General features: G+C 34.3%; 1 protein-coding gene and 1 long non-coding RNA gene across 9 annotated transcripts; one reads left to right on the top strand and one right to left on the bottom strand.

The window, feature by feature from the left end:
- Nucleotides 1–3,139: 3,139 nt before the first annotated feature.
- Nucleotides 3,140–15,842, top strand: LOC106080251 (lysoplasmalogenase-like). Of its 7 annotated transcripts, none has more exons than XM_056022371.1 (4): nt 3,140–3,189; nt 11,651–11,726; nt 12,326–12,380; nt 12,940–15,842. In XM_056022371.1, the coding sequence occupies exons 3-4, from the start codon at nt 12,333–12,335 to the stop codon at nt 13,639–13,641; spliced, it is 750 nt and encodes a 249-aa protein (XP_055878346.1). In that variant the 5' UTR covers nt 3,140–3,189; nt 11,651–11,726; nt 12,326–12,332; the 3' UTR covers nt 13,642–15,842. The 7 variants fall into 7 exon arrangements, with proteins under 7 accessions (XP_055878346.1, XP_055878345.1, XP_055878348.1 ...); XM_056022373.1 differs by lacking the exon at nt 3,140–3,189 and adding an exon at nt 9,189–9,290; XM_056022369.1 differs by lacking the exon at nt 3,140–3,189 and adding an exon at nt 10,548–10,617.
- A 626-nt stretch (nt 15,843–16,468) lies between these two features.
- Nucleotides 16,469–23,322, bottom strand: LOC129924923 (uncharacterized). 2 transcript variants are annotated; one of them, XR_008776793.1, is made up of 4 exons: nt 23,248–23,322; nt 18,902–19,048; nt 17,403–17,447; nt 16,469–16,836 (listed from the first exon to the last, which is right to left on the bottom strand). It is a non-coding gene; the product is annotated as an uncharacterized LOC129924923 (long non-coding RNA). The 2 variants fall into 2 exon arrangements; XR_008776794.1 differs by having other exon boundaries at nt 23,113–23,252.
- Nucleotides 23,323–23,353: the final 31 nt, after the last annotated feature.

Below are 23,353 nucleotides of genomic sequence, written 5' to 3'. Positions count from 1 at the left end.
CCTAACAAGATTGACTTTTAACATTCTATATATGATCTGATTCGTATAGTATACTAAAGGTACGCATTTCAATAAATAAATTCATCTACATGCTGGCTGCTAAAAATAAGAATAGTCCAACATGAACAAAAACCGCGGTAGTGATATTCTATATAAACTACTAATTAAAATTACAATCTAATATAAATAAATAAAATGTAATTACCTGCAGCCATCCATAAACACATGGTGTAGAACCAGGCACAAACAGAGAGTGGAGACAACGTAGGTCCAGTAACGTACGGACACTACAGCGACAAGAGATGCCGGTCGAATGGACAGTGCCCACGTTGGTCTGCCTTGTTATGCGCGGACACAATGTGCCATCTAGGGGGAAGGGTCACGTGGATATCGGCCGGTGTTTTCTGAAAAGGTATCCACTCCACTACACATGTAAAAGATTTTACAAACAAACAAAACAACATGTTTGGTACATTTTAAAATAGTTACTATAAGTAAAACCAGACAAAATGCTTTATGTGTAATCAGTGCCTGCTTCTCGTGTGCTTCTGATGTGTCTTTTAATTGTAATCAATTATTCATCTGTTCTTGAACCAGTTTCCGTGTTGTACGTTGCAGTCTGTCCATCTTAGCATAAGTGGCCGCTCAAAAGCACACCAGCAGTCACATTAATTATATAATCAAAAACCAAATTGACCATGGTGAGGAACACTTCAGGGATGGCATCTTGAGGAAGGAGAGACTATTGGCAGACAAACTAGGTAATGAATTAGTGTTGCTGATAGTTTGTAGTCGACAGACACACCAAGCAAAAAACATTTGTTTGGATTTTGGGATTATTAAAGAACACTGCTTTACAGTCCATAACTGGATTCGTTAGTTTCTTCATTAACGTCTCTCTTTTCAAGCAATACTAATGCTCAGTTCAATCAGTTTTGTTTACATCCTAAAACGATGCAAGAGCATGAAACAAGTATTTATCTACTTATCTATTATATCATACAGACGTTACTTCAAAAAAGAAGATGATTACGTCCTACGCGTCATGCATTTAGTCATGCATATTAACCAATAACTTAAATTCTGCCAAGTCACTGGTTTTCCTGGCTAGCTCAGGCAACCCATTTCATGCTCTAATAGCACTAGGGAAGAAGGAGTATTTGTACAAATTTGTCGTAGCATATGGGACGAGGAATGTGCCTTTATCTTTGTGTTTTTCAGAGTATTTTATTAAATTCTGTTTTTGTATTTGAAGATTATGGTTCAGTGTTTTATGTATGATTGCTACTTTACTTTTGAGCCTTCTGTCCTGAAGGCTTTCTAAATTTAGTGATTTTACTAAAGGTGTTACTCTAGTCAAATGTGAATATTCGTTTGTTATGAATCTCACTGCTCTATTTTGTGTCTGTTCCAGTTTCTTAATGTTTTCTTGAGTTGAGGGGTCCCAAACGGAGGATGCATATTCTATTTTGTGCCTCCTCGTGTGGCTGGTGAGACCTATGTAAGCCCGTAATGTTCGGCTGCACACTGGTCAGGTTATTCCATCTGGAGCTAGTGTCATTGGCCTTGCTTTTTTTTTTCTGGCGCTTCTCTTTTGCCAGCGCTGTTCTCTTTTCCTCGGCAATTAGTGCGCCAGTTTTCACAGCACGACGCCATGATGCTCTGTCATGTAGCGCACTGCTTCTGTCTTCAGGTGGCTGGGTTTATGCTGAACGCTTTTAGAGAAGCCTTGAGGGTGTCCCTAAAGCGTTTTCTTTGTCCGCTCTCTTTCCTTTAATTGGCCATACATGAGTCATTTATGGATGCTGCGGTCTTCCATTCTGCAGACGTGTCCTGTCCATCGCAGCTGGGACTGCATCAGGATTATGTGGATGCTTTGCAGACCCGCTCTTCTAATGACTTCAGTATCTCGTATTTTTTCTTGCCATTTGACATTCAGTATTTTTTCTTATCTTATATAATACAGACGTAACTTTAACTAAAAAAAATTGATTACGTCCTACGCGTCAAGCATTTAGTCATGCATATTAACCAATGACCTAAATTCTGCCAAGTCACTGGTTTTCCTGGCTAGCTCAGGCAACCCATTCCATGCTCTAGGGTAGAAGGAGTATTTGTACAAATTTGTCATGGTTGAATTTTGAGACAAAGAATCGTAGTTACCCTTTTTTTTTTTCTGTCATACTTCTGGCTCCATCAGTTTCTATTGAAACGATTTATTTATATCGATTTTATTGTCTTCAATTTATTTTCGCACTTCATTAGCTATATCTTTTCTTCTAGTTTGTCACGAGAGCGTTAGCAATCCTAGAAGTTCTTTTTTTTGGGGGGCCTTGGGAAGACATATATCTGACAAAAAGGCCAACTTGTGCCGTGTCTTTTATCTAGATCTATATCAAGTGATAAGGCAGAAGAAAATTGAATATCTTCCACTTGCTGAAAAGCGAGTACAAGTGGCTGAGAGATAGAATCGAATCAGAACAATTTTAAAAGTGTTTTTTTTCTTCAATAAAATAAATAATATTTGCGCATGGAACTAAAGAGCCGCAGCTTAACATCCAAAGAGCCGCATGTGTCTCGCGAGCCGCACGTTGCCGACCCCTGTGCTAGGACACAGCCATGTTTTACCCCGTTTGATGCTTCGAATGACTCTGGTGGTTCTCCACTTTCCTGGACACGAGCTTTCATGCCATCATGAAAAAGTCTAACCATGGATATGAATTTTCGTGGACAACCATACTTTGACATAATCTCCCAGAGTCCTTCTCTGCTAACAGTGTCAAATGATTTTGTTAGGTCGACATATATTGAGAAGAGGTCAGCATTTTGTTCTTGGCATTTTCCCTAAAGCTGCCTTACTGCAAAGATCATGTCAATGGTTCCACGCTCCTTTCTGAAGCCGCAATGGCTGTCTGGTAGTAAACTAAGTTCTAGTTGTTGCATGAGCCGATTTAGTAGAAATAGTTGTAAAAGGATGGAGTTCTTTCCCTTTAGATAAACCTTTTTTTTTTTTTAATGATTTTTTTTATTTTGCTTGTATGTTTGTAGCAAAATGATGATTGGTTAGATCATGGTTAGATCAACAAACATGTAATGTCAGTACAAGAAGTCCAATAGCCAAACTTGATCTGATCGTTCTAAAGTACTTGCCTATTTTACACAGAACCTCAGTTCAGGAATCTAAACTAAGTACGGCTACGGTATTACTAAAGTATTAGTATAAATATATAGTCTAATAAAATAGTCTAATAGTAATATAGATCTAGATCTAGTTTCTAGTATTATATTTAGGTTTAGGCCTACTGCTTTTTATTTCTCTTCCGTGAATTTTTTTGTTTCTTTTTTTTTTTTAGGACCAGTAAAACAATCTATGCATAAGTTATCATGAACTAAACCTTGTAGCTTCTTTGTGCTCAGGAATATCGCTTTAAATAAACTAAATTTGATCTCTTCCAGGAAGTGTTGGAATGGGCGTTGAGTTAATAGGTGTTTGCTGCAGAAGAAGTTCACTGTTTGATAAACTTGCGTTACAATATGTTCTTCCTGGGTTCCAGTTGCCATCTACTTTCCTCTATACCAGTGAGGGCGAAATGGCGCCTAAATTGATCTTATTGGGGGGGGGGGGGCACCTCTTGCATGTTGTTGTTCTTGTGGAGTTCTTCCCCTTAAAAAGTTTTTTTTTTGTTGTTGTTTTCAAAAATATATTTTTTAATATTTTGCTTGTTAGGTATTCGGCCAAATTTGAAAATTGCCAGTGGCCTTGAGATGCAAAGTAATCCTAAACAAGGTTACAAAGACAGTTTGTGTGGATACACAAACTCAAAATCGGTCCCCGAAGTGGTCCACCTAGTTGAACTATTAGTGTGTATGCTTTTGTACAGTTGAAAGTCACGCTATAATACGAATAACTCCTTATTAATTATTGTTTTAAATTATGTCCAACTTATATGCATACTAAGTAGATTTTTTCTCTTTAAAAAAAGTAAACATTTTTTTAAAATGTAGTAGTTCGTATGATACAACTAAATTAACTTAGCAATACATTTGTAAAAAAAAAATATTATTTTTACAAAAAATCTAAAGCTGTTTGCATAAATGTGTAAAAAATATAGTAAATAGCCATCTCCCATACTAAATAGCCTCCCTTTTTGTTACTATTAATATTGAATAGTTATAGAAATGGTGTATTTCCATCATAGACTATATATATATAGTCACATATATATATATATATCATGGGCGTAGCCAGGGGGGGGGGGTTTGGGGTTCAAACCCCCCCCCCCCGAAATGAAATCCCCCCCCCCCCCGAAGGGGGGAGTCGGAATTTAGTGACTGATTTTTTGCTTTGATTTTGTTTATTTTAGGTGAGATTTTAATACTAAATCATCACTTGCCCCAGTACAACCAAAGGGGTTTTGAGTTTAAAACCCCCTACCAGGGGGTTTTAAGTTTAAAACCCCCTACCAGGGGGGTTCGAGTTCAAAAACCCCTACCGGGGGGGTTCGAGTTTAAAACCCCTACCAGAGGGGTTCGAGTTAAAAAAAAACTACTAGGGGTTTTGAGTTTAAAACCCCCTACCAGGGGTTTTGAGTTTTAAACCGTCTACCTGGGGTTTTTGCAGTTAACTCCCCCTCTTCTATAAAACAAAACAAAAAAAAATGCAAACGAAAATCCCCTAATTCCAAGAGCACAGTTAAGGAAGATTTTGATTTTAAAACCCCGTCTAAAATTTACGATAAACCCCCCTTTAATATAAAAAAAGCAGCTAATTACTCACTCAAAATGTTATGAGCGTGGCTAAATTGTTTTGACTCAGTTTTTAGTTTAAACCCCACTTCAGCGGGGTTTGAAGGTAAAAAATATCTCTTTAATAATAAAAACAAAGCAAATTATACACTAAAAATGTTATGAGTGTAGTCAAAGGGGTTTTGAGTTTAAACTCCCCTCCAGTGGGGTTTGAGGATAAATTTAAATACATCTTCAGTGTAAGAAAAAAAGCAAATTACGCACTCAAAATGCTATGAACGTTGCCGAAAGGGGTTTTGAGTTTAAACCCCCATTCAGAGGGGTTTGGTGCTAAAAATACATCTTCAATATAAAAAAAAAAGCAAATTACACACTAAAATTATTTGAGCGTAGCCAAGCCAATCGGGGGTTTTGAGTTTAAATCCTTCTTCTACAGATGGCTTTTTTTTTAAGTTTAAAACCCCTCCAGATGGTTTTGAGTTTCAGATCCCCCTACAGAGCATTTTGAGGTGGAAAACCCCCAACAGAAGATTTTGACGTTAAAACTTCTCTTTTCGATATAAAATCTAAAGCAAACTACAGTCACTTAATTCCAAGAGCGTATTCAAGAGAGGTTACACATTTTTACCAGTGGCAGGGCTCCATTAATAAACTGCAGTGAATAGTCATCTACCGAAATCGAAAAACACTAAATGTAGCTCAAGAAAGATGGCTAAGACAGATTTTAGGAGTCAGTTATAGAGATCGGGTCTAAATCAAGGAAATCCTATGCCGAACTGGGAGTCGACCCCTTAGTAAGATTGTGAGAGAACGACGCATGAGGTCTGCGGGACATGTTCTCCGACAAAATGAATTAAGCATAAGAAGAGTTGCAATGATATCCTAGTACAACTTGACGCCACTCATTCATGGAGGTCCTCATAGTAGGTGGGAAGAGGCTTCAGACATTACCAGTGACAGATTTTTATGGAAACAGCTTGACGTCAAATGCTCCGAACGGCGTAGGAGGGTCTAAGTCAGTAAGAATATCACATTAGGTTTTTGAAATAAAACTTTTTAATAGCAGGAAAATGCACTGTAGATACCTCAGAATATGCATTTTGTTGGCTTTCAATACCAGAAATAGTGCTTGGCGGCGGGGCTTCGCCCCGCGATGGGGAGCTCCTAGCGCTCCCCCAGACCCCCTTGCTGGTAATGGAGGGTAGTCTACAATTTTATGAAAACAGCTTGATGGCAAATGCGCCGAACGACGAGGGAGGGTCTAAGTCAGTAAGAATAACACATTAGGTTTTTGAAATAGAACTTTTTAATTGCAGGAAAATGCACTGTAGATACCTCAGAATATGCATTTTGTTGGTTTTCAATATCAGAAATAGTGCTTGGCGGCGGGGCTTCGCCCCGCGCTGGGTGAGCTCCTAGCGCTCCCCCAGACCCCTTTGCTAGTTATGGCGGAGAATCTACAATTTTTCCACTAACTCATGGAAGAACCTATTCTAGGGCACAATAAACGTCTTCCGAAAGAATGAAGGGTCAGAATGTAATAAAGATTTTGTACGCACACACACACACACACATAAATAGATATAATTTTTTTTTCGCCGAGGGGGGGGGGGTCGGGGAGAAAAAAATCCCCCCCCCCAAACACCCCCCCCCTCCCCCACGAAAAAAATCCTGGCTACGCCCATGATATATATATATATATAGTCTGATTTTTATGAAAAAAAAAATGCTTGCATAGTTGATTTTTTTAAATTAAATTTTTCGCTTTAAAAAGAAAAAAGTTGCTGTTGCATCAGAACTTTGAAAGGTCTAAAATATTATCATGTCGGATTTTCAATATCTTTTCTAATTTATGAGATCTAAATGGGACGGACGGACGGACGGAGGAAATTCCAGCTACCGTCGCCTCAGCGTGGCGCCTCCGTGGAAACGTCCGCCAAGGGAGTCGGATAGGCTAAGAACGGTAGCGCACATAGCTCTCAGTGGGCTACCACAGATACGGTCGAGAAATTGTACATTGCACGTGGTAGGGATGTAACAAAGGCTCGCTAGTCAGTCCAACCGGCGCCTTCGACCCCCACCGATTCGTTCCCTAACGGGGGCCATACGGGCGGTGATGGACCCTCGCACGGGTTCGGTGGGACAGTATAGGCATACGAAGGGCCCCCACTCAGGAGAGAGGGAACTCGTGCTTGGCTCAAGGGGGTCGTGACCAGCGACACACCGGGTGTGAATACATGATCACTTCGGATAAGGAGGGACTTCAGACAGAAGGATTGGTGAAGAGCCGATTTCTCATCCTGGCCATGGATAAAAGCCTTTCCTTGGTCAAGAGGTCCATAATAGGGAACGGGACGAGCTCGGACCTTAAGCACATTTGATTCGGACGGACGGACAAACATTTCACACAAAACTAATAGCGTCTTTTCCCCTTTCCGGGGCCGATAAAAATGTATATGAATTTAAATTTGGAGAATTTATGATATGATTAGCTCAGCTGTCTGAATTTGATTCGAACTATAGATCTATATTTACATTCTAGGCCTACTTGACGTAATTGGAGACTTTGACCTATTTCTTTATCAGCAGAAGACAGTACTCGTGCAGACGATAAATCAAATCGTTCAAGTGTTATATGACAATATCAGTGCAGTGAAATATTTTAATCAACTATACTAAGTCCTAAAATTTATGTGTTACACACTTACTAACATTTCAAATAATCGGTATGCATGTATAATTTACTTTTTAAGCCAATTTACGATGCTTTTTTTTTCATTTAACAACTACATCCAGATCTAGATTTTATATTCTTTTTCTTTCTCGACTCCTCCAGTATAAATCTATAATATTTTAGTATAATATCTCATTCTATTTATTTCTTGTAACGCTTCACTACTGTAAGACTTCTCTCCACTCAACAAGCTTGCACAAGTATTATATTTTTTTACAAAGCTTGTAGATCTATCCACTCACTCTTTCTGTCTGTCTAGCAAAAGGTTTGAACATGTTTGTTCTACATTCCTCATTCTCGGATCAAGTTAAAACTATTTAAAACAATAATTTATTGAACCTGATAAGGCATGAATCAATCAAAAAAAATATTATCCAGCTAGTTAAGTTATTGTTGGCGATTAATAATTTTTTGTTTGATATCGAAATAAGGAAAATAAATGCTACTTAATTAGAGAGATATGTGGGTGTAGGCCTATATCTTATCTTTTCATTTTAGGCCTATATAATACAGACGTTACTTAAAAAAAGAAGATGATTACGTCCTATTATACGCGTCATGCATCTAGTCATGCATGTTAAACAATGACTTAAATTCTGCCAGGTCACTGGTTTTCCTGGCTGGTTCAAATTTGTCCTAGCATATGGGACGAGGAATGTGCTAGGATTTCATCCCCTTATTACGTTTTTTCTCCAATTTCGAATTCGAAAAAAACCCCCCCCCCAAACACCCCCCCCTCCCCCACGAAAAAAATCCTGGCTACGCCCATGATATATATATATATATAGTCTGATTTTTATGAAAAAAAAAATGCTTGCATAGTTGATTTTTTTAAATTAAATTTTTCGCTTTAAAAAGAAAAAAGTTGCTGTTGCATCAGAACTTTGAAAGGTCTAAAATATTATCATGTCGGATTTTCAATATCTTTTCTAATTTATGAGATCTAAATGGGACGGACGGACGGACGGAGGAAATTCCAGCTACCGTCGCCTCAGCGTGGCGCCTCCGTGGAAACGTCCGCCAAGGGAGTCGGATAGGCTAAGAACGGTAGCGCACATAGCTCTCAGTGGGCTACCACAGATACGGTCGAGAAATTGTACATTGCACGTGGTAGGGATGTAACAAAGGCTCGCTAGTCAGTCCAACCGGCGCCTTCGACCCCCACCGATTCGTTCCCTAACGGGGGCCATACGGGCGGTGATGGACCCTCGCACGGGTTCGGTGGGACAGTATAGGCATACGAAGGGCCCCCACTCAGGAGAGAGGGAACTCGTGCTTGGCTCAAGGGGGTCGTGACCAGCGACACACCGGGTGTGAATACATGATCACTTCGGATAAGGAGGGACTTCAGACAGAAGGATTGGTGAAGAGCCGATTTCTCATCCTGGCCATGGATAAAAGCCTTTCCTTGGTCAAGAGGTCCATAATAGGGAACGGGACGAGCTCGGACCTTAAGCACATTTGATTCGGACGGACGGACAAACATTTCACACAAAACTAATAGCGTCTTTTCCCCTTTCCGGGGCCGATAAAAATGTATATGAATTTAAATTTGGAGAATTTATGATATGATTAGCTCAGCTGTCTGAATTTGATTCGAACTATAGATCTATATTTACATTCTAGGCCTACTTGACGTAATTGGAGACTTTGACCTATTTCTTTATCAGCAGAAGACAGTACTCGTGCAGACGATAAATCAAATCGTTCAAGTGTTATATGACAATATCAGTGCAGTGAAATATTTTAATCAACTATACTAAGTCCTAAAATTTATGTGTTACACACTTACTAACATTTCAAATAATCGGTATGCATGTATAATTTACTTTTTAAGCCAATTTACGATGCTTTTTTTTTCATTTAACAACTACATCCAGATCTAGATTTTATATTCTTTTTCTTTCTCGACTCCTCCAGTATAAATCTATAATATTTTAGTATAATATCTCATTCTATTTATTTCTTGTAACGCTTCACTACTGTAAGACTTCTCTCCACTCAACAAGCTTGCACAAGTATTATATTTTTTTACAAAGCTTGTAGATCTATCCACTCACTCTTTCTGTCTGTCTAGCAAAAGGTTTGAACATGTTTGTTCTACATTCCTCATTCTCGGATCAAGTTAAAACTATTTAAAACAATAATTTATTGAACCTGATAAGGCATGAATCAATCAAAAAAAATATTATCCAGCTAGTTAAGTTATTGTTGGCGATTAATAATTTTTTGTTTGATATCGAAATAAGGAAAATAAATGCTACTTAATTAGAGAGATATGTGGGTGTAGGCCTATATCTTATCTTTTCATTTTAGGCCTATATAATACAGACGTTACTTAAAAAAAGAAGATGATTACGTCCTATTATACGCGTCATGCATCTAGTCATGCATGTTAAACAATGACTTAAATTCTGCCAGGTCACTGGTTTTCCTGGCTGGTTCAAATTTGTCCTAGCATATGGGACGAGGAATGTGCTAGGATTTCATCCCCTTATTACGTTTTTTCTCCAATTTCGAATTCCGTGTCCACCCACCCATGAAGAATGTGAAAGACAATAAAAGAGGAAGTGTAACAAAATACTAAAAGACCTTGTTGGCCTTATAGAGATAGCATTTTCCTAAAAAAAAATTTCAACCTAGAAAATAAAGCACCAAGGAAGGGATTGGGATCATTGGGGGAGGGGGGGGGTAATTGGGGAAGGTTGAGTTGAAAGAAAAAATAATTTTAATGCAGACTTTAAAAAAAAAATGGTAGCAGCAAGACAGATGTCTGAACGCGTTTTCTTATTTGTTTTTGCTTTTTAACTTTTTTTCATAAAGATTAAAAAAAAAAATGGACGTAGAAAATAAAGTAGCAGGAGAGGGGGAATGTTTCGTTGTTGCATATACAACATATCATTGGTTGCGAAAGCCGAAAGCGTCTGTTGGTTACTGCACTTGGATGCGAGATGTAAGTAACCTTTGACCTTTCAGTATTTTTTTTTTTTAAATATAGATCCATAATGAAAAAAATGTGATTTGATCTAGAGTCTAGTAGAGTCGACCATATATTATATATTCTAGACCTAGATGCTAAATCTACTTGAAGTACTTGCCTATATTACACAGAACCTCAGTTCAGGAATCTAAACTAAGTATTAATCTAGTATAAATATATACTATATATAGTCACAGTCTAATAAAATAGTCTAATATTAGTAATATTTACTAATATAGAAATTATAGATCTAGTAACTAGTATTATATTATTATATATATATATACTAGATCTAATGAAGACTAACGTAAAGCAAAAGTTCGTAAAAGTCAAGATTTTATTTCTATTATTATTATTATTATTATTAACTACTATTTTAAAAGTATTTATAATTTAGACTTGGACTTAGTCTTAGTCGTCTTAGTACTAGATTGTAACTAGATAGATCCAGAATAATCTAGATCTAGATCCAAGTTGGCCTACATTTATAGGCTACTTATGTTTATATTACTATTATTACTACTTATAACTTATACCAGCCAATGGCCAATACTAGACAGACTAGAAGGCAATAGCCGAATAGGGGTAAAATCGAAATAAATAATAAATCATAGATCTAGATTCTAGAATATCTATTATGTAATTAAAATTCTACTAATAAATTTTAATAAAGAAATTAAAAGTAAATCATAAATGACATAATTTATAAACATTCGTAGGTATCTATATTAATATATATAATTCTCTTCATGGCTCAAGAGTTTGATCACCAAGTAATGGAAAGATCCCTCTTTTATTTCTGCAAGTCGGACGGACTAGAGTTACCCCATGTAATTTTAGAGGCAAAAAAAAGAGGGGGGAAGAACAAGTAGTATTCACCCATCACTAAATAGCAGCGGGCCGGACTTAACCATTGTGACCAAGAAGTCATAGAAAGAGAACAAGTAATCTACTCTGTATTCACCCATCCCTAAATAGCAGGGCCAGACCTAACCATTGTGGGGCCCAATGCGGAAAAGATTTCGCCAGACCAAGTTTGGTAGGGATATGGATAATAAGTGAAAATTAGGAGTTAGTATTAGAGAATATATTCGTCTTTGCATTTTATTCATTCTTTACTACACACAGCTACATAGCTTTAGATCACGCTTAAAAGCATGAATTACCAAATGTTTAAATCTGACTTTCAGACCTTGTTGACCTCAAGTAATTCTTCATTAGTTTGAGGTGCGAGAAGCTTCTTTCACTAGATTCCACAATTACGGATATTGCATAATGCCTTTTTTTTTAATCGCGCGTACGTTTTGCATTTTCCGTAATGAATGACACCCCAAAATGACAATTTTTGCAATTTCAGATTTCCAGGAGCTCCTGGTAAATCAGGAGGCTGCGGGAAATCTGTTATTAGTTATAAAATGGTTTAATTTAATAATTTATACACCTAGAAATAGCATCTAGGTCCTATGAAAGTGTGGGGCACTCTGCGGACTTGTAGGTTGCAGTGGCCTAAGGTCGGCCCTGAAAAATAGCGGCGTATGCTACGCCACCAGTCAAGTAGTTGATCTATAATCTATTAATTAGATAATGATATAGAAATTTCTAGGTCTAGATTATATTGAATTATTCAATATTGATAATAACATTGATTGAATAAGATTAAAATCAATCTTGTTTCATGTTTGTGTAATCATATATGACATAATGACTGTCTGTAAATCAATATGATTGGTACCGATAGATCTATGTTTTTAGAATTCATATTTAATTATTCATATCAAATTATCATATGCTAATATACTCCATAGTTTATAGACATTAATATTAGATCTATCATCTTGTCTAATTTATCTGTATATATTTTTAGAAAGAGAAATGGAGAGCTACCTGATGAATTTCAAGTTTAAAAGTGAAATTGTCAAAGTGAGTATATATATATATCCTTTGTTTATTTGCTATTTTACAAACTTAGGCAGAGTGTCTCGTGTATTGCAATCTTCTGTGTTATTTACCTGGGGGGGGGGGGGGGGTCCTTAATAAGGTGCAATTAGGGTGTTAGAAATAGTCTAATTGTTTTTTAAAAAAATGAAAACCTTGAGATATAATTCCACAAAAATCATGGTACCGGTACATAATTTTTTTTAAAACTACAGACAGCTAGATGCAGACAAAAAAAAAAGGAAACCTAGATTAACCCATAGCTGATTATATGGCCTTATATCTGCTTCATATGTGGCTAAATAACCTAAATTGGCTCTGCATTTGTGAAGTATTTGCACATGTCAGTAGTCAATAATGACAGTTGCACATTTGCTATTATTGTTAAGCTTACACACACAAACACACAAGCAAAAGCATATAACATTATATTTAACAATAGTTGGAATAATAACCTGCAGCTCCTATTTAAAATTGATTTATTATAGTAAATGATGCATGTATTTAAATAATTTTAAATGTGTGCAAATCTCTTCATTTTCAGCTTTTAAAATACTTAACCAAGCCATCCATTTTGCCTTTCTATGTCTTTGTGGTGATCTACCTGGTGGTCTTTTCTCCTCATGTGGCAAGACCAGATGAAGTTCCCTTTGCCGCCCTGCTGAAAGTATTGCCCATTTGGTACCTGGCTTTTTATGTCTACAAGGCTCGCAACACAAGAAGTAATTGGGATGCAGAAGATAGCTATTCAGCCGTGAACTTGAATATTTTCTTATGTGGATTACTCATGTCCAGCTTAGGAGATATATGCTTAGTGTATGAGAACCTCTTTCAGCCTGGGGTTGTGGCCTTCGCTGTTGCCCAGTTCTGTTATTTGCTGAATTTTAAACGGCTGTACAAGACATACCTTTTAGCGTGGAGCTCAATCCCTATAGGCATCATGATCTATATCATTTTGTTTATCTCCATGCAAGATGTGTCCATGAAGATCATAGTTTTTTTCTACAACATACTCATCCACACAATGCTGTTCTATGCCTTCTCTTGTTTTGAAAGCAAACCTTGTGCTGCTACCCTCTCTATAATGCTGGGCGCAAGCATTTTCCTTATCTCAGACTTTACCATCGCAGTGAATAAATGGATAATAAGCTTTAGCTTAGCAGAGGGTATAATTCTGTCAACGTATTACGTAGCTCAATTACTGCTCACTGTAGGTGTCACTAACGTTACCAAAGAAAAAATTTAATTATTACTAGTGCTGCAATCATATTACTATACATATTTTATAATGTATTATTTGTGTATTTTTATATATATATAGTTCTGATTATATCCTACTGACCGGTGATCTCACATTGGCATTAATGTTTTTATTTAAAAATATTTTTGTTCATCCATTTGTTTTATCATTGTACTTAGTTCAGTACAAGATTTTCAAGACTTGTATAAAACCTAAGAATTATCAATGCTTCTTTGATAGGAATGATTTAAATCATTTTGATTTAGAAGTACTGCTCTGATAACATAATTCAGAAGTACTGCTCTTATAAAATTATTGCTTAAATAATATATTAGATTAATTGCTTAAAGGTTTACTAAATGTTGTTCTTTTAAGTCTTGTTGAAGTAATATTTAGGTTTGAGTGAGATTATTTTATGTCTCTCTATTGTGATGATGAGCAATGCCTATGATGTTAATTGTTTTCTGCCTAACCTTTATATTACTGCTACCATTTGGCTTTAATTTTTGCTTGTAGTACTTTACAACACTGATGTTTTTATTTTAAGTTTCACAGAGCATCTCTATTTTAGCATGCTTAGTGCAATCTAGTTCAAGACTTCTACAAAGCCTTATCAATGCTTCTGTGATAGGATTTAAGATAATTTCTTTAGGAATAAGATAACTTCTTTTCTGAACATGGTAGGGGTACTTAGGAATATGGTTTCTGTGTTACTTTGAATATGCTCATAAAACACAACTCAAGTGAAATGATGAATTAGAAAGTCCAAGTTTTTTTGAGATTTGATCTTCTTGAACTTGATACTCAGCCCCACTCATGTCAATCATCGCATGACCAAAAAAAAAGTGATGGCTTGTTTGTAGTGTGTAATTTTTAAAAAAAAAGCGTTTTGTTAATATATCTATATGTAAGTATTATAAAATACTATTGTAAAAATGCCCACTAAATGCTAAGTTTAATATAAATCAAGATGGAAGCTGAGTGAAAAAATCTGCTAGGAGGCTGAAGTGAGAGTCTTAAAATCTGAATTGACATTAACAATATTCAAGAATTAAAAGAACTGTGTTTTTTGTGCACATTAAGGCAGCACAGAAACCTCTCCTAGTAATTTAACCCACAAGAATGTCTAAAAAAAAAAAAGGAATAATCTAGAATAGTGGTTCTCAAACTGTGGTCTGAGAACTCCCAAGACCAGGGGTCTGATCAAATAACTTGAATAATATTCAGCTCACCATCACTACTGTTTTGTCATTTAAGAACTATTCTATGATGACCTAAACCAAAGATTTGAAGACATTCTTTACTAGAATATTCACCACTGGGTACTGAACTCTTTTAAACAAACTCAGATCCCAATCACAGATCCATATTAGTATAGAAGCAGCTTATGAAAATATCCATGAACAAGGAACTTAATGTTTGAACAAGGATACCACAAATTCTGGTTACAGATTTCGATTTCCCATCCTATATTAAGGGTTATTGTATAGAAGTTGCTGACTGATCTCCTGTCTTCCTATTTGGTGGAATATGGACTCAGTGTTGTAATGAACTTCATCCAAATAAAAGAAACTGACTAGAAATTTGTGCTTGTAGAGATTTGCCGTTGCTACTTACAAACATTAAGCAAGAAATAAATACACTCATAAAATCTTATCTACCTCATTTCAGTCATTAATTTTTTAAACTTTTACTTTAAACAAAAGTTATAATGTCAAAATTTAAAATTGTGAGTTATTTTTTTAAATACCGGTACATTTGTAATGTATACAGTGAGCATTTATGTAGCGTTTTCACTTAGGAGTCTGTGGGGCTAGTTTAGACTACATAAAGGGTTCCCCTGGTCAAAATATTTTAAGAACCACTGTTCTACAACACACTGAGCATGCACAAAGTAATTATAGTAATATCATCATAGTAATAGCATCACATTCTAAAGTATAAATATTTCATTTGATAATTTCTTGTACAAGTTTATGGTGGCCTGTAATTATTCTTGTGTTGATTAGTATTTTTTATGCCAAGCCAAACAATGCAATGTGATCAATATATTTTTTTTTTATTAATATTACTTCTTTAGAATAAAAATGATTTTATGTTGTTTTTTAAATGTATTTTTTTACAATATCAAAGCTTATTCAGCTTGTAAAAGTTGTCCTTCAATATTGTTTTTGTTTACAATAAAATTGTAATTGCAACCATCTCTATTCAACAGTGTTTTATTATATTGATTTATGAGTGAAGTAGTTCTTTATGTAAAAATTTATCTAATATTTATTTAATTATTACCGTATTTTAGCATTTTATGATTTAATGTTTGTTGACAGATTATAACAACTTAAACATATTTAAAATAAACATAAAAAATGCATAAAAGTTTTAGATATTTAAAACTATAATTGCTGACAGCTTGCTGCCCTGAGCAACATGGTCTATGATGGTGTATTTTTACAAAGCTTATACCAACTCACTCTGGTAAAAACAACAATTCTCATATCAATTTGAAACTTTGCACATTGGCAAAGACAAGACATAAATTAAAAAAAAAAAACGCGCTGGTAATTCTTTATTCTGTTTGTACCAACAAGGGACATTAATCCTTCAGTATTCACAGATACGGCTAAAAATGTAGGATTTTGTGCCCTTAGATAATTGAACACAATATTTCTCTCGCACACATTTTCTGATCAAGTTGAAACTTTAAACAATAATTTATTGTAACTAACAAAACATGAATCGATTGAAACATTATACAATTTACAATAAGGAAATTAACTTCTGCATTGTTGAGAGATATAGTTATAAGCACAGAGTTCTTTCCCCTTGGATAAGCTTTGTTTGTTTTTTTTTAAAGGATTTTGTTTTTAAATATTTATTTTACTTGTTAGCTATTCTCTTTATAGCCATTTCTCTGCTTTCAGTAGCTGAGCTTTGGATTTTTTTTTTAATGTATAGTCCAAAGAAATGTTTATAGTGTCTCACCAGTTAAATACTTTGTAGGTAACCATATCATACTTGATGCAAATAACAAAAATGGTGATACATCCCTCTAGTTTCAGTAAAAATAGAAAAAAATTAAACACTTATCTAAAAAAAATTATAAATATATTTTTAATATTAATCACTTGTCAACACCCCAAGCTGAATAATCCACACTCCTTGTTGACTGGCCCCCTAACATTTCTGGTATTTTGTAATAATCTGGGGAAAAAAAAAGAAATAATGAAAAATATTCCCCAAGGTTACAACAATATGAACGTATACTTGCAAAAACAGTTATACAAGTAATGATTATGGTGACTACATACAGTGTTTTTAGTGGGAACATAACAAACTGTTTAAACTTTTATATATCTTACATCCCAAAAAATGTATTAAAAATAGAAAGCCAGTTTTGGTTAGAGCAGCCTTAAAGATTTTTTTTAAAGATTTAAACAGGAGCATTTTAAAATCACCATATTGTGATTCCAACAAAAACTGGACAGATCTTTTCATTTTGTAGGATTTTGTCTATGTGTTCTACTTAACATAAACATTTTCAATATAAAAACTCACTCAAAAGATTATGTACTGAAATTATCATAACATTTTAGTTGTTTATTTTTTTTTTCCCAATCTAATATAATGTTTAAATTCAGTAATGATTATAGCTTATTCACCAACAGCGAATCAATAACTTTCCCTTTTTTAAATCTCCAGGTGACCCACATCCTTTACAAATACTTAGAATATAATTAAGTGCTTGGTAGACAAAGATTTCTACTTACAATGTAAGGCAAGTGGTGACATTTTGTAGACTTTATATCTGAAATCTAATAAAAGAACACAATACAAATTTTAAGAAAAAAATAAACAATATAACATAATAAAAAAAACCCAATAAGACTAAGATTGCTTTATAAAGACAACACAACAGAAACATACACATAAATAGAACAGATCCAACATAAAGAGTTCATTCAGTGACTACACACAGGCATCTTGGTCCTTTTCATGTTTCCTGATCAACGAGTGGCATTGATATAGTCTGACAGAGTAAGGTACAAACGAGTTTTTGTACCGTTCTGTTCTTGTTTTGACTGACAGCAGTGGCCCACTTCACGACAACCTGACATAGTTCTGATGGAGCGGGTGGCCATTGTCTTCCAAGATTTTTTCGATTTTTCTTAGACATTTTTGTTCAAAAATTTCCTATAAATAGGGTAATGTGAGTGTGATTCTTGATGCCCTTTTTTTATGATGTTTTCTAGACGGCGCAACTGCTTAGATGAAGCGTTGCCTTGCCAACAAATTATTCCGCATGTCAGCAGATTTTGCATAGTTGCGCCGTAAATACTGGTTTATATTTGTTACATATCAAGAATTGATTCATTAGATTAGTTTGGGCATGATCATACTGTTTAGTTACACAGTATTTGACTTCATGTTTGAAAATACATATATAATTAAGAGGTATCCTCAGTATGTACGGTGTAGTCATGACTTCCAGGCTTACTGGCTATGAATCCCTTTTTTCACACAAATAAGCATATCTCTTAAAGGCATGGGTATAAAAAAGCATTTCAAATCAAATAGGGAGACAGCATGCAATCGCTGAACAAAATATAATAATTCTGAAATGTTGATGACTTGGCTACGCGTACAAAATATCATTCCTTATGTCCCCATCCCCCAAAGCTCTCAAAGACTATATAAACTTTGTGTAACACATAGCTAGCAAGACATAAATAGAAAGCTACTTTCTGTGTGACTGTAGATGACTTATGTAAAGGTTTTAATAAATAATTTAATTATCAAAGATTTCTAACTTCACATGGTATTTAAAAGGCTTCTGAACTGATTTCAGCCATTTAATAAATATTTTTCCATGAACTTGAGTGAAAGTTCAAGATTCAAGGTGTGGGAAGCGTGGGCGAGAGGCTAAGTACACTTGAACTTGGCTTGGCTACCTATGAAGGGGGCTCGAGGTTCGACACCCAACTCGAGCTGTGTTTACTTAGCACCTAAAGGCAGCACAGAAAACCTGGTCCACAAACAAGATTGGATCATAGCTCTCTGAGCATGCTATAAGCATGAAAGTTGCACTATATAAAATCTATTATTATTATTATTATTCACAGGTAACTGATAAACTTTAAAAGTAACGACACAGATTTCTAACTAATTAAGTATTTAAACTCTTAAAGAACTATTTTTAAATGTAAAAAAAACACTTTAAAAAAACATTTCATACAATTTTCAATATTTTAAAAATCAGTTTTTTTACCTTGATCATGGTTCATTCTGTTCCAAATAAAATATGATCCTAATACGGCAGCTACTTCCAATCCAAAAACAATTTTTAAGGCTAAACCAAATTTTTGGAACAATGTAGTCTGTCTGGGTTTCTTCAACATATCCAATTAGATTGAATCTAAAATAAATAAATTTCATAACTTTAAAAATCTCTACCTCTATATTATTTCTAAAGAGTTTACTTTGCTATGGTTATGTTGTTACATTAACCTCTTTCTTATTTCTCATTGCAATAAATTTACATTATATAATACTGTATTTGACTTTTAAAAGATTCCATATCTAGTAGGCCGCTGGATTTAAATAAATTTATGAATTTCAAGTAGCTGATTTTCAGTGATGAATATTTTCTTGTAATTGAGATCTACAATGAGTTGTAACATTGTATTCCATCTTTCTTAAGTCTTTCATTTCAAAAGAATTTTAATGGACTGAATTAGTGGTCATTTGATACATGAGTTATCCTTGTTTAACTGGTGGTTAGTTTCAATTTGTCTTTGTCACACATTAGTTTTAGAACCACTGTGACACAAAGTAAACTAGTAGTGATTTAGCAATCATGTAACTACTTCGTGCTAATGCACAAGGGGATGTTGGGCCTGTGACTGACCACGGGGTGATTTTAGTTAGTTGATCTTTGGACTCCTGAGAGTAAGGAGCTATACAAGAGAGTGTGATATGTTATGATATGACTTAAAGTATTACTGCAAGTTGTGGACTAGATATATAGATATTTTTCACTTGAATTATGTGTATATTTTCTATGGCTCTGTTTGCCAGCAAACTTATTTTATCTATCATGCAATAAACCTATATGTTGTCTGCAAAATGAGGACTTAATCAGTTCGTGATTGTTATTAACTGTTGTGCTATAGCTGTAGTCTTGCGACGTAACAAGTAGTGCAGAAATTCAAGTAATATGAAGTCATCCTCAATCAGGGCTGTAAATCATTATAAACGCAACACATAAGACATTTACAGTCTTTGTAGGAAATTCACTTTTTATTTACCCACAGCAGAAGGTGTTTTGTGTGCTTCAGTTTGTGATAACAAATGCATGCTTCTAGAACAGAATTTGGTATTGATCCACTTGTTCAAGCATCCGGTGGGATAGACAGGTTAAAGAGACAGGATGCTTAAATAAAGAAACAAAGCAAGTGGAGAAGATTCATGATGTATTTGAGAGGAGCCAGCATTCGACCTAACTGTGAGCAACTTTTTCCTATAGATGGGAATAGTATGTTAGTAAGTTTTTTTACCCCGTAACCTGTAAATATCAATGGCATAAAAGATCAAATAACAGCTTCAATCAACACAGTGGACACCCTGAAGCCTGTTTAGGAGGAAAAGAAAATAGCATAGCTCTCAGAAAAAAAATCAGAGACTGATGCACCCTTTTGGTCATGGCGACATTGCTGCATGCAAGCGAATCCTGGCATTCCTGGAATCTAACTGCAGAAGTAGAAAGGAATTTAATCCTGGCCATGAAATTGAGATGTTACAGAACTTAGAAGGATTATAAGTATCCCATACAAAGACTCTAGTGTCACTATAGTATGTGTATTACTATAATATTACAAACTTTTTTTTTTATGTGGAAATCCAAAAAAGGATCACAATGGTAACAGAGCCCCACGATGACCTCATGATTCTGATCACTGAAAAGGTCCATGGGTAGGATCATGGAACAGTCCTATCCACTATGGCATGGATTTTCGAAGTGACTCAAAACTAGTCTAAACACTATTATTATAACCTCTTATCCTTGCAAAACAGAAATTGAGTGTAATGTTGATACTAGATTACTAGATAAGTAGATCTATTGTTCTATTACTAGTGATGGGAACTAAACTAAATTTTTTTAGTTAAACTAAAACTAAGTTTGAACTAAAAAAAAGTAATTAAACTTTTAGTTAATCACAAATTAAAAAAATTAGTTAAACTAAACTAAGAAACTTTAGTTTAACTTTTACTAACTATTTTGACCTTTTTTAAGGACGAAACAGACAAAAATGAAAAATATAAACAACAACCAATCTCTTTAGCAAAATGTAATAAACATTTATTAAATTGTGCACATGAAAAAAGATTTAAATGTCTTTATGGGATAGATGTAGATCTTAATAGAATCACTAGATTAGACTAGAATGATACTATTATAGAAAGAAATTAGAAGTAATTGTCCAAGTTCTAATATAATTTTGTCTATTTTTTAGAAGTAATGATAAAACTGCATGTTGACTCGCTAACTAACTCTAGATTCTAGAATATTCTGGATCTAATATCTTCTACAAACGAAATAATCTGGATCTAGAATTAGATCTAGCTACTAGACCAAGATCAAATAATTAATATTTTAATCTAAAAATAATTTAAGAAATACTAGTTAGGCCTACTACTACTACTACTAGATCTAAATAGAGTCTAGTAGATATCTTAGTAACTCTAGATCTATCTAGAGATTTTAGATTATTATAATTATGATTATAACAAGATATGGGTATTTAGATCTATAATACAATATACTCTAAGTCTAGTAGATAATACTAGATCTAGATCTAATAGATCTAGATAGTTAGATGTAGATCTAGTCTAGATTTAGTTAATTTAATAATCTAATAAGTATTCTAGAATTTTCTAGATATATCTAGATCTAATCTAGACTCTAATTCTAGAATAGTAGAATCTCTAAACTAATAGATTTATATTATTGACTTATAATTTTAAATTTACTTTTAGATCTAAGACTACTAAGAGTTAGACTCTACTTAAGACTAAGAGACTAAAATAATTAAATATAGACTATTATGACTATAGATCTAATAGTAGTAATAGACTAATACTAGTAATACTACTAATACTAATAGACTAGACGTCACTAGACTCTAACTTTAGATCTATCTAGTAAAAAGTTTTAAAATAAAAAGAGTCGACATTTCTTTTACTTTTTAGATCTATATAGATCTAGTAAAGCAAAATTCTTTGCCTGCAGCTATACAGGAACACACTGGTGTTTAATAAAAAAGCAGCAAAATGTAGATCTATAGAAGCAAGGAATTATCGGGATTTATCAAGCAGCGAAACTTGCTATAAATATAATGAACACGTGTATTTTTTTTTAAAGGCGGGAATAGTGGCCATTATAGGGTAAAGGTCAAAAGGCTTTCTAGTGACCTGTGCACCCTCTAGTTTATTCTCCTCTCTATCCTTCATTATATATATTCTCCGAATTAGCCTACATAGATCTAAATATTTATTGGTATGACCGTATGTATGTTAAAAAAAGTTTGTAAAATTTGTAATTAAACTTTTTAGTTTGTAACTAAAAAAAAATAATTAAACTAGGATTTTAACTAAACTATTTTTTTTTAATTAAACTTTGGACTTAACTATTTTTTTTTAGTTAAACTAAAAGTTAGCAACTTTTTAGTTAACTTTTGCCCATCACTATCTATTACTAGTATTATACTACGACTCACTAGAATCTTGAATAATCTAGATCTATAGTTACTTTATTATTAATTATAATGCCTGAGCAGCCCTTAGCTGAGGCTGTTGAATGTGTCACCAGTGTAAGTGTAAGTTGGACCACAGAATGTGACAGATGAGTCAGATGTGACATTCACTGTAGATCTAGACTAGTAGTACTTACTAGTACTAGTACTGTACTAGATTACTAGATCTTGATGATAAATTCACAATTAGAATTAGATCTCTAGTAAATTACTACTTAAAAGTTAATTTAACTTAGATGACTTAGTTAGGGTTTATATGACGTTACGACTTGTAGATGACAGTGACTATGACTACTATGACATGTACTATAGAGACTATGACTTGACTATAATTATCACTATACTATGACTATAGTCACTATAGTTATAGTCAATATAGTATAGTCATAGTTATACTAGTTATAGGGTATGTACTTATTGTACTAACTATGTCATACTATCATTATCATACTATGTACATAATGTAGTATGTAACTTAGATGATAGATCTACGACTTAAATAAGTGTCTTAAGTCACTTAAGACTTAGAATAAGTCAGTTAGAGTTAGACAGTTGTGAGTTAGTGAGTTAGAGTGACTTAGTAAGTTAGTAGGCTTAACAGTTAGACTCTAGCTAGGCTACACTACACCTAGTCTAGGACCAGGTCAGCCAGGTGAGATCAGGTTACCGTTCTAGTCTAGTTCACAGTTGAGTTAGCGACAAGTTATTTTTAGATGATAGATCTACTTTTAGTGACTCTAGTACTACAATCACAATGATTGATGACAACACAATGTCAATCATAAAAATTTGAATACTAAACTTTTCACAGTAGTCTGCCCTTTGTTTACAATTTGATTCTACTATTACTACAAATCGTTTTTCTCTACACCGGATACACCGACAAACTCTTTTTTTTCTATACATAG

Source organism: Biomphalaria glabrata, chromosome 3 (genome assembly GCF_947242115.1).
Source record: "Biomphalaria glabrata chromosome 3, xgBioGlab47.1, whole genome shotgun sequence".
In the NCBI taxonomy this organism is placed as follows: Eukaryota; Metazoa; Mollusca; class Gastropoda; family Planorbidae; genus Biomphalaria; species Biomphalaria glabrata.
Note: the sequence above shows the minus strand (reverse complement) of the source record. Positions and strands in the feature narration are given on the sequence as shown.